At 50.0% G+C, this 13,881-nt stretch overlaps 1 protein-coding gene across 1 annotated transcript in view; it reads left to right on the top strand.

The window, feature by feature from the left end:
• The first annotated feature begins 8,680 nt into the window (after nucleotides 1-8,680).
• Nucleotides 8,681-13,881, top strand: part of Plbd2 (phospholipase B domain containing 2) — a 24,079-nt gene continuing 18,878 nt past the window's right edge. Inside the window, exon 1 of the mRNA XM_008847474.2 lies at nucleotides 8,681-8,973. Within this exon, the coding sequence (XP_008845696.1) occupies nucleotides 8,720-8,973 (254 nt within the window). The 5' untranslated portion in view covers nucleotides 8,681-8,719. The remainder of the gene's footprint in view (nucleotides 8,974-13,881) is intronic.

Below are 13,881 nucleotides of genomic sequence, written 5' to 3'. Positions count from 1 at the left end.
AGAAGACCCGGGTTCCAATTCCAGCACCCACACGGCAGCTAACAACTGTCTATAACTCAAGTTCCAGGGGATCCGATAGCCTCTTCTGTCCTCCACGGGCAATGCACGACACAGGTGCACTTACCTACATGCAGGAATACACGCATACACATAAAATAAAAATAATAAAATATTTTTAAAAAGAAAGCAGGAGGGAGCTGTAGAGATGGCACTTGCTGTTCTTGCAGACGACAGCAGTTCAATTCCCAGCACCCATGTCAGCGGCTCACAACACCTGTAACTCCTGCTCCAGAGGATTGGATACCCTCTTTTGGCCTCTGTGGGCACATGTACATACACATAAATGAAAAATAAGATATAGTTAAGAGGAATGGCTGCTCTTACAGGGTTCGGTTCCCAGTACCCAAATGGTGGCTCACAACTGTCCATAACTCCAGTTCCAGGGGATCCGATGCCCTCTTCTGACCTCCACAGGCACCGGGCACTCACATGATACACAGATAATATTCATGCAGGCAAAACAGTCATACACAGTCAGGTGTGGTGACACCTGCCTTTAATCCCAGCACTTGGGAGGCTGAGGCAGGTGGATCTCTATAAGTTCAAGGCCAAAGTTTTGAGACCCTGTCTCAAAAAAGACCAAACAAACGAAGCAAACAAAAAACCCAACAACAACAAAATCCACCCATACACACAACATAATAAGTAAATGTTTTTGCTGTTTGTTTTTTGTTTTTTTTAAGATCATCAAGAGACCCCAGGAAGGCAGTCAGGGGGTGCAGTTGGTAGATTCTGTTTCTGACAGTGGGATGGACAGGCAAGAGTGGTGATAATGAAGAGTGACTAGAGAAATTTGGGAAAGCATGGTATGTTGGTATGCACCTGTCATCCTGGCACTCCCATGGCTGAGGCAGGAGGACCGTGAGTTTGAGGCCAGCCTGAGCTTCAGAGCATGACACTGTCTCAATATGATGATGAGGAAGATGGTGCTGATGGTGGCAGTGCTGATGGTGATGGTGATGATGATGATTTTTATTGTGGTAATGGTGGTGATGATGGTGATGATGATGATGATCCTGATGATGATGATGATTGCAATGGTGATAGTGATAATGATGGTGATGACAGTAATGATATCAGGTGGTGATGGTAGTGATGGTAGTGATGATGGTGGTTATGTTGATGATGCTGATGATTCCAGAAAACTCCAGGTAAAGAGGTCCCATCCTATCCACAAACACTCTGGTTATGGAGCCCAAAGTGTTGTATCTGAGGTCCCTTTTTGGCCTCAGCTTCCCTCTATAGCATTTCTTCTATGCTGGGCACATGACAGCCAGCAAGCTGCACCCCCAGCCTGGAGGAATACAGGGCAATCTAAATTTCAAGGCCTGCCTGGGTTCCAGAATGAGTTCAAGACCATCCAATGTAACTTAGTGAAACCATCTCTCAAAATAAAAAGTGAAAAGAGGGCTGGGGGTGGAACTCATGGTGCAGAGTTTGTTTACCATGCTTAAAGCCCCACAATTAATTCTCAGTACCACACACAAAAAAATTTAAGATGAAACAAAAAGAGAGCTGGAGCAATTGCTCAGTGGTTAAGAGCACTTGCTTCTCTTGCAGAGGACCCGAGTTTGATTCCCAGTGCCTACATAGCAGCTCACAACCATTTATAGCTCCATTTCCAGGGGATTTAATGCCTTCTTCTGGCCTCTGTGGGCATTGCACACATGGTACACTTACATACATGCAGACAAAACACTCATACACATAAAAATAACATCAAATCTTTTAAAAATGTTTTATTTTTATTTTATATGTGTGAGTGCTTTACCTGCAGGTATGTAAATGCACCTGTGCTGTGCAATGCCTGTGGAGGTCAGAAGAAGATGTCAAATCCCCTGGAACTGGAGTTATGTACAGACGGTTGTTAGCCACCATGTGGGTGCTAGGAACCCAACCCAGGTCTTCTGCAAGAGTAACCCGGTGCTCTTGATCACTGAACCATCTCTCTAGCCCCCAAAAATCAAATCTTAAAAATAAATACATATATAAATATGTAAGAAGACCAAAGCTGGTGTAGAGCTCAGTGGGTAAAGGTACCTGCTGATGACTTGAATTCCATTTCTGGGACCCAGTATAGCAGGGCTGGGGCAGCCCAAGGCCACTCAGACATTTGTCTCTTTAGGTGTAGCTTTGGGCCTCTCCATGTGGGCCCTCTCCATGAGGTGATTTCTGCACCGCACCAGCACATGGCCATATCCAGATGAATGCTCACATGGCATCTCAAGGGGCCAGCATGAGGGACCAGAGAGTAAAGGGGAAGCTATGCCACCTTCTGGGAATTAGTTGTGGAAGTTAAATGTGTCATGATGTCACTTCCTCCAGAGTCACAGTCCCTGCCACTCAGAGGGTGGTATGTTGAAGTGTCTCCTAGAAAGGGAATGTGAGACTTAACATCCTAATGTGACCATATTTGGAAAGTCACATGAGGTAAGCTGCCACTATGCCTCAGTTCACAGACATGTCCATTAGTGTGTGTGTGGGTACAATGCAGGTCAGAGAGAAGCTAGAGTGAGAGATAGGACAGAAAAGGGACCCTAAAGTCCCACTGGATGGACAGCTGCTTACAGTATGATGTGTGGGCCATCCTATCCTCAGTCTCTCTCTCTCTCTCTCTCTCTCTCTCTCTCTCTCTCTCTCTCTCTCTCTCTCCTCTCTGTGGAGAGGAGACAGGTCTCCCTCTAATCCCAGCTGGTCTGGAACCCTCCATGTAGACTGGGTTGGCCTCAAACTCACAGAGATCTACCTGCCTCTGCCTCCTAAGTGCTGGGACTAAAGGCATGAACCACCAGTCTCTGTTTTGAGACAGTCTCTCTACCTAGCCCAGTCAGCCTTTAACTCCTGATCCTTCCGCCTCAACTTCCTGAGTGTTGTGATACAGGTGTCTAGGATCACAGTAGCTCCCATCCTCCATTTCATATCAATTAACTACAAATAAAAACAGTGATGGGAAGCTGGGTGGTGGTGTGCACCTTTAATCCCAGCACTCGAGAGGCAGAGGCAGGTGGCTCTCTGTGGGACTGAGGCCAGGCTGCTCTACATAGTGGGTTCCAAGCCAGCTGGTGCTACAGGGACACCCCATCTCAAAAAAGTGAAAACCAAACCAAAATGAAACAAAGCAGAGACACAGTGGTGAGGGCTGGAGAGATGGTTCAGTGGTTAAGAGCACCAGCTGCTCTTCCAAAGGACCTGGGTGGGTCTGTAACTCCATTTCTCTGAGATCCAACACCCTCCTCTGCCCTCTGTGGGCACTGCATGCATGGTGCACTCACATCCACGCTCATACTTATAAAATAAAATAAGTAATGGGGTGCAGCTATAGCTCAGTTGGTAGAGTGCTTTCTTAGCATGTACGAAGCCTCAGGTTAGACCCCTGGCACCACATAAACCTGGCATACACCTGTAATCTCAGCATTCAGGGAGGTGAAGGCAGGAAGATCATGAGTTCAAGGGCAACCTGGGCTACATGAGACCCTTTCTCAGAAAACCCAAAAGCAAATAAAACGGCAAGCTATTTACTAGAGTCCTACATTACCTGTGTGTGCGTGTGTGTGTGTGTGTGTGTGTGTGTGTGTGTGTCCCCACGCCCTGCTGGTTGAAGGCTATAACAAACTCCATTTCACTGACAAGGGAAGTTGTTGCTCAGGAAGACAAAGAGGTTGCCCCCAGGGAATGCACTGGGAAGTGGCAAAGACTGCACCTGGGTCTGAGGGGCCAGGAATCAAGGTCTCTTCCCATCCAGGCCTGGCATATTTGCTTCCCCTACAGGTAAGGCCAGATGTCTCAACACTCAGCATGCCAGGCTCAGAGACCAGGGTGTGGGTGGCAGCTGGTGACAGTGCAAGAACCTCAAGGCAGCATGAGCAGAAGTGGTGAGAGAGAACTAAAGAAGAAAGGGAACTAGAACTTTCTGTCTTAGTCTAAGGGGCCCTGAGACAAAAAGGTTCCGTAAAGGTGCAGGAGGCTCACCTTAACTAACCCTGGAGCTGGAGTTACTGTTGTAATCTGCCCGAAGTGGGTACTGAGAGCTTAACTCAACTCCTCTGCAAGAGCAGTACGTGCTCTTAACCACTCAGCCATCGTTCCAGCCCCAGTTTTTGTTTTGTTTTTCATGTACATGTATGTGTGTATTCATGATCAAGTGTGTATGGATGCATATGTATGTACCCTGTGCATGCATATGTGTTCTCTTCTGTGTGTGTATGGTGTGTGGTCTGAGGTTTGACATCTGGTCTTCCTCAGTTTCTTTCTACCTTCTTCATTGAGGCAGGGCCTCTCAATTGAACCCTGATCACCAGTATAGCTAGTCTAGTAGCCAGCTTACTCCACAGATCCACTTTCTGAGTGCTGGGATTATAAGCGGGTCCCCAGGTACACCCAGCATTTGTGTTGAGCTCTGGGGACCTGAACTCTGGTCCTCAGGCTTGTCTGGCAAGTGCTTAATCCTCCAAGCCATCTCCCTAGCCCCATTGTTGCTGTTGTTTTGTTTTGATTTATTGTTGTTTGAGATAAGCTCTTATTATGTAGCCCCAGCTGGCCTGGAACTTGCTGCGCAGACCAGGCTGGCCTCCAATCTGCCTGCCTCTGCTTTCCAAATGCTGGGATTAAAGTTGTATGTCACCACTCCCAGGTATTTATTTATTTATTTATTTATTTATTTATTTATTTATTTATTTAGGGTTTCTTGTTTATTTGAGACTAGGTCTCCATCTGGCCAAGAACTTGCTGTGTAGATCAGACTGGACTTGATCCTGAGTGCTGGGATTAAAGGCATACAACACCACATTCAGCTGTTGTTTCTGTGTTTTGAGACTGTTATTCACTTGGAGACATAAGTGACTGAGCCATTTGTCTCTCTGGTTGGGCTGGCCCTACCTCACACAGTGTGCGTGCTGCCTCAGTGACAGACTTCTCTCAGCTCTGAAACCATGATGGGACTTCTGGATCTCTAGGCCTGTGGGGAAAAGCTAATGAGGAACTGTTCCTAAGCCTCAGGTGGGCAGATGTCAGATACCAGGGTCATGGGTGGAGTCTGCAGGAGCACAAATGAACCCGGACCAGATACGCCTGAGGCACAGTAAAGGGCATGTGGTACATGGGGGGTAGGGTCAGAGGCTGGACATTGGGATGGGGTTGTTACAGCAGGGACCTGCTTATGTAGAAGTCTCATCTCAGCTTGGCTGGTGGCCTTGGACAGTGAAAACCTTAAAACTGGGTGGAATGGAGATATCTCTTGGACTGGGCAGTGGGGATGCTGAAAAAAAAGTCCTTCCCTTTGTTTCTGGCTCTGTGAGAGTTGATGATCTAAGGAAAATGTTAGGGGTAGTGAGAAGGCTTACTTCTTCTAGGCTCAGAGAAGTCACTTTGAAAGGGTCACACAGCCAGCAAATGATGGTCTTTGGATTAGAACCCAATCCTGGGCCACGGAGATGGCTCAGCAGGTAAAGGCCCTTGCCACAAGTCTTGGTGTCCTGAATTCGATCCCTAAAACCCACATGGTAGAAGGAGAGAACGAGCTCCAGAAAGTTGTCTTCTGACCTCCACACAAGCACACAGGTATACGTACACATGCCCACACACAATCTGTCCACCCACCCATCCACCCATCCACCCATCCAGTCATCCAACCATCCATCCATCCATCCATCCATCCATCCATCCATCCATCCATGCATGTAGGATGAACCCAATCCTGTCTGAATTTCTGGCTCCTTGCTTCTGGCTATGAATCACAGTCTGGCTCCTGAAAATTCTGAGGCTTCTGCTTCTGGCTGGTGACTTTTTAATCCGCAGAGGACTGCTGGAACCCTATGCTGATGGGCAACATCACCCAGAATCTTCTATGTCATGGCCTTGGACAATCACAGCTTGCTTAGAAGTTGCCCAGGCTGCAGAATAACATGGACAAGTACGTGTGTGAGTGTGTGTGTATGTGTGTATGTATGTGTACATATGGAGTGTCCTAGTTTGTTCTTCATTCCTGTGACAAAATACTCTGACCAATACCAACTTGGGGAGGAAAGGGTTTATTCAGCTTACATCTCCCAGGCTGCAGTTCATCAGGGAGCCCAAGGTAGGAACTCAGGGCAGGAACCTGGAAGCAGGAGCTGGAGCACAGGCCATGGAGGAATGTTGCTTACTGGCTTGCTCTCCTGGCCCCTGCTCAGCCTGCTTTCTTATGCAACACAGGCCCACGTGCCCAGGGGTGGCACCACCCACAGTGGGCTGGGCCCTCCCACATCACTCATCAAGAAGATGCCCCTCAGACATGGTCACAGGTCAGTCCAATAGAGGCAATTCCCCGATTGAGGCTCCCTCAACCCAGGTGTGTCAAGTTGACACTAAAGCTATCCAGCACATGGTGTATATATGTATGCATATATGTGTGTATGTGAGTGTGTATGTATATGCATGTGTGTATGCATGTCTGTATATGTGTATGTGTGGTATTTATATGTATGTATGTGTGCCTGCATGAGTGTGTATGCATGTGTGTTCGTGTATGCATGTGTACGTATATCTCTTATGTATGCACATGTATATACATATGTGTGTATTATGAATGTGTATATGTGTATGTCTGGGTGTATATGTGTGTGTGTACCATGACAACACTCTCCCTGGGATCACAGGGCCCCATTGCTGTGTCTCAGGTGTACCCAACATTCTGCCCCCAGTCCAAGGGACTATGACTTTATCCTAGCAGTCCTGGGAGTCAGGCTGTTTACTGAGCCCTCTGTAAAGGTGAGTACACTGAGGTTCAGAATGATGGCTTCTCTATGGTCAACAATGACGCAGTGTTGGAACTGGATGCAGGCTGCTGGGGGTTCTGCCTTTCAGAGGGAGCAGAGAAAGGAGGTTAAGTGAGGACGTGGTTGTGCATGCCCCTTGTGGCCAGAATGGGCAGCACCCACAGTGCTTCCAAGATAAATTCAAATCTCTGTGCTGACATTTCTAGTTTTATGACTTGGACTTGGAGAAGCTGCTTCACCTACTTGAGCCTCAGTTTCTCCAGATGTGAAAGAGGGATTTGGTCACAGAAAACATTCACAGCCACAGTTTACCAAATGACATTTGGGGATTGGAATTGATACCAAGGGATCCATTCCTTCTAGAGGATGAGAGACAGTTGGGTGCCCTCAGTTCTTTTGTTTTGTTTTGTGTATTTTTTGGAGACATGGTCTCATGTAACCCAAGCTGGCCTCCAACTCATTATGTAGCTGAGGCTAACTTTGAACTGATCCTCAAGCCTTCTGCCTCTACCTCTGGAGTGTTGGAATTTTGGGCATGCCCCATGCCCAGCAAGGAGCCTTTAAAAATATTTCTTGGGGGCTGGAGAGATAAGTCGGTGGTTAAGAGCACTTGCTGTTCTTCCAGAAGACCAGGGTTTGAACCCCAGCACCCACATGGTAGCTCCAGTTCCAGGGCATTCATCATCCTCTTCTGACCTCAGAGGGCACTGCACAATATGGATGCACTTACATACATGCAGGCAACACACTCATATACATAATATAAAAATAATAAATATTAAAAAAATTCTTATAGCTGGGCATGGTGGCACACATTTTTAATTCCAGCACTGGGGAGGCAGAGGCAGGTGGATCTCTATGAATTCAAGGCCAGTCTGGTCTACATAGTGAGTTCCAACCCAGCTAGGTCTAAATAGTGAGCCCCTATCCAGGGATATATAGTGAAACTCAGACTCAAAGATGGGGTTTTACTATGCAGACTAGGTTGGTTGAAAACTCACTTGTGGGATCCATTGTACAGGTTGGGGTGTCCAAATGGGACTGAATTGCCAACCTCCTCTTCTCCTCCTCTACTCCTTCTCCTCCTTTTTCTTCTTTTTGAGACAGGATCTCACTATGTAGCCCCAGTTGGCCTGGAACTTGCTATGTAGATCAGGTTAGCCTCAAACTCAGAAATCCAAGTGTCTCTGGAGAGAGAGAGAGAGAGAGAGAGAGAGAGAGAGAGAGAGAGATTCAGAAAGAAAGGCACATCTAAAGGTCATGGGTGTGGGGGTTTCTAAGAGAGGGTGGGTATGGGCTTCCAAGAGAATTGTCTGGTCTCATTCTATAGCCCAGGCTGGCCTTGGGGTTCAGTATTATGTAGTCCAGGTTGGCCTCCAACCCATCTTCCTGCCTCAACCTCCCAAGTGCTGGGATTACTGGCATTTCCTACATGTATGTCATTATATTGTGCTTTCTTCATCCCTCCAGCTCCCTGCTCCAGCTGGTTCCCTTCCCCCACTCAGTCTCCCATTCTCCTTCCTTGTCCTAGGTATTTCTCCCTGGTATTTACTATTCGTGCAATTTTCCTCTAGGTCTGAAAATCTGCCATGTAGTCAGGCCTGGTGGCACATGCTTGTAATCCCAGCACTGAAGAGAGGCTGAGGCTGGAGGCTTGCTGCGAGTCCGGGTTAGCTTGGGCTACAGGGTGAGACCATTACACTCACTCAGACCTACAGACAGGCTGACAGATAGCAAGACAAATCGCCCAGCCAAACAGTGTGCTGCACCGGCTTTCGGCAGGGAAGCTCCCGGGCCCTTTAAGGAGGGCTCCGCCCCCGAGGACTCGCAGGCCCCGCCCACCCCGGAAGGCCGGCCGTGGCCCCGCCCCGCAAAGTGGCAGTCACGTGGTCGAGTTGCTGCGCCCGATGGCGGCACCGACGGTCGGGAGCCAGGCGGCCGGGTCGCTGCTGGCCTGGCTGGCCTGGCTGTTGCTGAGCTGCCCGGCAGGCGCCCTGCCGATCCCGGGGCCCGGCTGGCAGCGCAACGGGCTCGACCTGCCCGCGTCCCGCATCCGCTCGGTGCTGCTGGACGCCGCGTCGGGCCAACTGCGCCTGGTGGAGGGTCTCCACCCCCAGGCGGTGGCCTGGGCAAACCTCACCAACGCCATCCGCGAGACCGGGTAAGGGTTGGCCGGCCGGCTGCCCGGGGTGACGGCGCCTTCCGGCCCCCTCCGGCCCCCTCCGGCCTCTGCCGCCCTCACCTCCTCCGGGCCAGCACCTGCCTCCAGGAAGAACTGACCGCACTTGTGTACCAAAGAGACCGGGTCCCCACCCCATGGGTGATACTGCAACTCCCAGCCCTGATGGCTGGTGAAGGCTCTCCTAGAGGCTCGTGCCCCTTCCAGAGCCAGGGAGTGAGCCTGGCTCCAGCCCTGTGGGGCAGTTGAAGGTCCCCAAATCCACATGCTCACAAACAAGTACTTTGGCCAGGTGCTGCTGACACCTGCCCATCCAGGGACAAGTCACTGGCCCAGTACTGCCCAGCCAAGTGCTCGGTGCTCCAAAGACATGGTCAGCAGCACTCTTGGGACACATGCAGGCCTTGTGATGGGTGTCTCACTAACTCTTCTGTCTGCCTGGGTTCCTCCATCACTGTCTGGGGCCCTGAGCTTGAAGGTGGGCTCCTGCGGGGGTTGGGAGCAGCTCAGAGGGGAGAGACAGGCAGACAAGGTCCAGAGGGAAGCCAGAGCCAGGCTGTGCTGGGGGAGCCTCCAGAATTTGCAGTTCCCCCTTTCCCCAGGTGGATTACAGTGCTCAGAGGATTCAGCTCCCTGATGTAGGCTTGGCTTCCCACCTCAGCTCCACAGCAGAGGATATGAATTCCCACAGTGCTGGGGATGCATGATGCTGAAGGACACCCGCTCCCTCCCTATTCTAGTGGCACTTGGAAAGTTGCTGCAAACACAACAGCTGGGTGGGGGCTGGTCTGGCAAGGCTTCCAGGGAGAGGAAACCTCTGAGGCTGCCCACCTTGAAGGGATCCGAAGCGCTGACTGGCAGTAGGGGTATCCCTGTGACTCCACCTGGTGGCCTGTTCTCTGCTGACTCACATTTTTGGTCCTGCTTAGCCAAGAAGGTAGGGTGGGTGCCTGGGCGTCAGCCATAGGAGGTGGCACAGAAATGAGGCCTGTCATGGTAAGGGAGACTTGGGCTCAAGAGACCCCCAAGTGGGCTTGGATGAGCCCAGTATGGTAAACTTGGTGCAGTGTGGGGGGGTGGAGCAGGCTGGGGAATCCTTCCTTGGTTGTGCTGGAAATTTCTTCCAGGATCAGCTCCATTGCTATGTGACCCAGGTCAGATCCCTTCTCTTCTCTGAGCCTGTTTCCTTGCCTGGAGGTGGGGCTGAACGGGTGGCACAGTTTCAGTAGGATTTCAGAAAGCCCCACTGTTGATTGACAGAAAGAAGGAATGAGTGAAAGAAAAGAACAAGGACCCTTTGGTCTATTTTATGATTGGGGAAACTGAGGCCTCTCCCACACCTCCCACTCCTTTCACTGTGCCAGTGTCTTCTGTCCAGGCTCCTTCCTCTGTCTCGGGTGTTCTTTCCCTCTGAGATGCCAGACTTGAGGCTATAATACAGGGAGGTCATAGTGGGAGCCTCCATTTTACAGGCAGGAAAACTGAGGCCCTCAGAGAGAGACAGCCTCTTGAAGTCTTGGGGTCAGAGGAAAGACATTCAGGCTGCCCTGTCCCCCATCAATGGGATGTCTAATCTAATCTGGGGTACACATATCACATTTTGGGGGAGTAGAGGCCAAGGATGAGACCCCCTTCTTCCTGGGGGTTTCAGCCTTGGTGATTCTGGAGCTGCTGGGAGGTGGCCTTCCCCCTTTCTCCTTTTCTCTTTTTCAGCTTTGCTGACTCTGACGTTGAAGTTTTTTTATTATTACATTTACTTATTTATTGGGGGTGGCATGTGTGTTATGAAACACGTGTGGAAGTCAAAGGACAACTTGTGGGAGTCCGTTCTCTCCTTCCACCATGTGGGTCCCGGGATTGAACTCTGGTTATCAGCCTTGGTGGCAGGCACATTTACCTACTGAGCCATCTCACTGGCCAATGAGTCTGACTTTGAACCAGTGCCCCAAACACAGCCCTGAGACCATTGGGATTTGGTATGTGGTAGATGGGGATTTAAGAGCCTGTGCCAGGCTGGCTGTGGCTTCTGCCCTGTGGAAGTTGTGCCTCTGACCTCCTTTCTCCTCAGCTGGTTCCCACCAGCCACAAAGCTGTCCCTGGGTCTGCCTGGAGTCAGTCACTGGGAGACAGAAAGTGAAACAAAAGTAGAGGGATCGCAAGTTAAGAAAGCAGGACAAGTCCAGAATACACTGCAGCGGGAAAATGGGTCAGTAAGGCTGAGCAACTTCCAAGCTGCAAGAGAGAATCCTGTGCTCTGGGGAATGAGAGTGATGACCAGAGACATGATGACACACAGGGGACCCAGGGAGGCATGCATGGCTAAAGGGGGTGGGGACAAGAGTAATGGCCTTTGGAGATATTTGAGACCCCTGCTCGCCTCTGAACAGTGGCCTGGCTTTTTCAAATAAGCTGCCACTGTTTCCTCTGCCAATGCCTCCTCTTCCTCCACCTTCTTCCTCTTAGTCTCTCCCTCTCCTTCTCACCCCCTCTGCAAGTTTGGGGTACTCAACCCAGAACTTCATACATGCTGGGGAAGCACTGGATGACTGAACACACCCCTTGGCCCTTTTTATTTTTATTTTGAGGCAAGGTCTTGTTATGTAACCCAGACTGGCTTCCACCTCATGATTCTCCTGCCTCAGCCTCCTGAGCTAGACTCTTGGGCCTGTATCACTACTCCTGACTCAAACATGTTTCTTGAGAGGCTCCAGGACTAGACCTTTGAGCTTTCGGAGAGGTATTTACTGCCCCATGTAAAACTCATAGCTTGGCCCATAGATTTTTATAAACACAGACAGATTAATTAAATAGGATGAGGGAAAGTAAGCTCCTGTCAACTGTTCAGCCTTTGTCAAGCTGGTGTGTTAAACGTGGGCCAGAACACTATTGCCTTCTGTCTCAGTTGATCTCATAAAGGGCTACAGTTTGAGAAACAGATGGGGAAAGGCCACAGCCTGGATAAGAACCAACCAGAAGTCCTGAAGTCTGTCCAGTTACAGGAGCTTCCTAATGTTTTTCTTCTGGCCTGTGACTGTGATCCAGTTTCTAAAAGCTGTCAGTCCTTTTGGCTCTGAGGCTCTCAGAGGCCATTTACTGAATCAAGTCTTCCCATTCCACAGATGGGGAAGCTGAGGCAGGAAGGGCAAGGCTGAGTGGCTGGAGGTGGAACACAGCTAATATCAGCTGTGTTCAAGTACCTGCTCTGTACTCAGTGCAGTGACCACAAGTGCTGCACCTTGGGGAGGAGGGCAGTGCTGGCCTTGCTGAGTCCAGGTAGAAGCCTCCAGAACGTTTTTGGAGATGATTCTAGGGTCATCACTGAACCCTGTAGCTCTGAGTTTGGCCCACTGAGGCTTCTGCAGAGATAGCTGCTGCCCCTGTGAATTAACATCCTTTCTTCCTTCCTTCCTTTTAGAAATTTTATTTACTCTGTGTACCTGTGGGGAGGAGGTGGAGGCAGGGGCCTGTACATACCATGAGGCACATGTGGAGGTCAGAGGACAACTTGCAGGACTTGGTTCTCTCCTTCCACCATGTGGTTTCCTGGGATTGAACTCAGATTATCCAACTTGGTGTTAGGCACCTTTACCCACTGATCCATCTCTCTGGCCCCTGTATGGGTTTTCTGAGAACTGTGGCAAGTTAGTGAAGCCCTGGTGCACTGAGTGCCCTATGGCCCTCTGCTATACACATGCAGGAAAGGCTACCTGCCACTGAGGGATGGGCGGTACCCAGTTCCTTCATCGTGGTCCAGGCTGCCCTGTGGAGGAAGTGAGCCACATTGCCGAGGCTGAGTCTCACCCAGCCTTCTCCTTTCTGCTTAGGCTGAAGAAAGCTATATGCAACTCCCTTAGCTTAGAGCTTGGTGGCTCATACCTGTAATCCCAGCACTCAGGAACTGAGGCAGGAGGATGGCAAATTTGAGGCTAGTCTAGGCTACATAGAGAGACACTTTCTCAAAACCACCAAAAGTATTTTACTGTAAAAGTAGAAGTTTGTGGGCCAGGCCTAGTGGGGGCACCACCTTTAATCTCAGCTCTCAGGAGGCAGAGGCAGGCAGATCTCTGTGAGTTCAAGGCCAGCCTGGTCTACATAGTGAGTTCCAGGACAGCTGGGGCTACAGGGAGACCCTGTCTCAAAAAGACCAAAAGTAGGAGTTTTTATGTTTGTTTGTTTGAGACAGGGTCTGGCTATGTAGCTCAGGCTGACCTTGAATTCCTGATCCTCCTGCCTCAGCTTCCCAGGTACTGGGCTCATGGGTGTGTGCCATCACACCTATCAGTGGCTGACTTTTAATGACATGGTTCTGGCAGTGTAGAAGGTCGCCTTGTTAGGTCCTTCTTGTTCCCACGGCTCCTGGGTGCCTTTTTGTTGTGTTATTTTTTGTGTGTGTGCATGTTTGTGAATGGTGTATGTGTGTGTGTGTGTGTGTGTGTGTGTGTGTGTGTCTGTGTCTGTGTAGGCCAGAGGTCAACCCCTTGGTGGCCAGTGAGCCTCAGGACTGGCCAGTCTCCATCTCCCCAACTCGGGAATCACAAGCACATGCCCCCAAGCCTAGCTTTTTACATAGGTTCTGAGGATTGAACCCAGGTTCTCATGCTTATGTGACAAACACTTTACTGACTAAGCTATCTTTCCAGCACATTCTCCATGCTCCCCCTTTCCCTGCTTTTTTTTGAGACAGGGTCTCATGTAACCCAGGCTAGCTTCAAAACTCACTGCTGGCTTTGAATATCTGATTCTGCTGCCTCTACCTCCCCAGTGCTAAGATTACAGATGTGGGCCACTAGACCAGTTTATGCCACACTGGGGTTAGAACCCAAGGCTTTAAGCTTGGTAGGTGAGTACTCTACCATCTTTTCTGCAGCCCTTTCCCCCACTGTATGGGCA

Source organism: Nannospalax galili, unplaced genomic scaffold, assembly GCF_000622305.1.
Source record: "Nannospalax galili isolate Female #2095 unplaced genomic scaffold, S.galili_v1.0 scaffold120, whole genome shotgun sequence".
Taxonomy (NCBI): domain Eukaryota; kingdom Metazoa; phylum Chordata; class Mammalia; order Rodentia; family Spalacidae; genus Nannospalax; species Nannospalax galili.
Note: the sequence above shows the minus strand (reverse complement) of the source record. Positions and strands in the feature narration are given on the sequence as shown.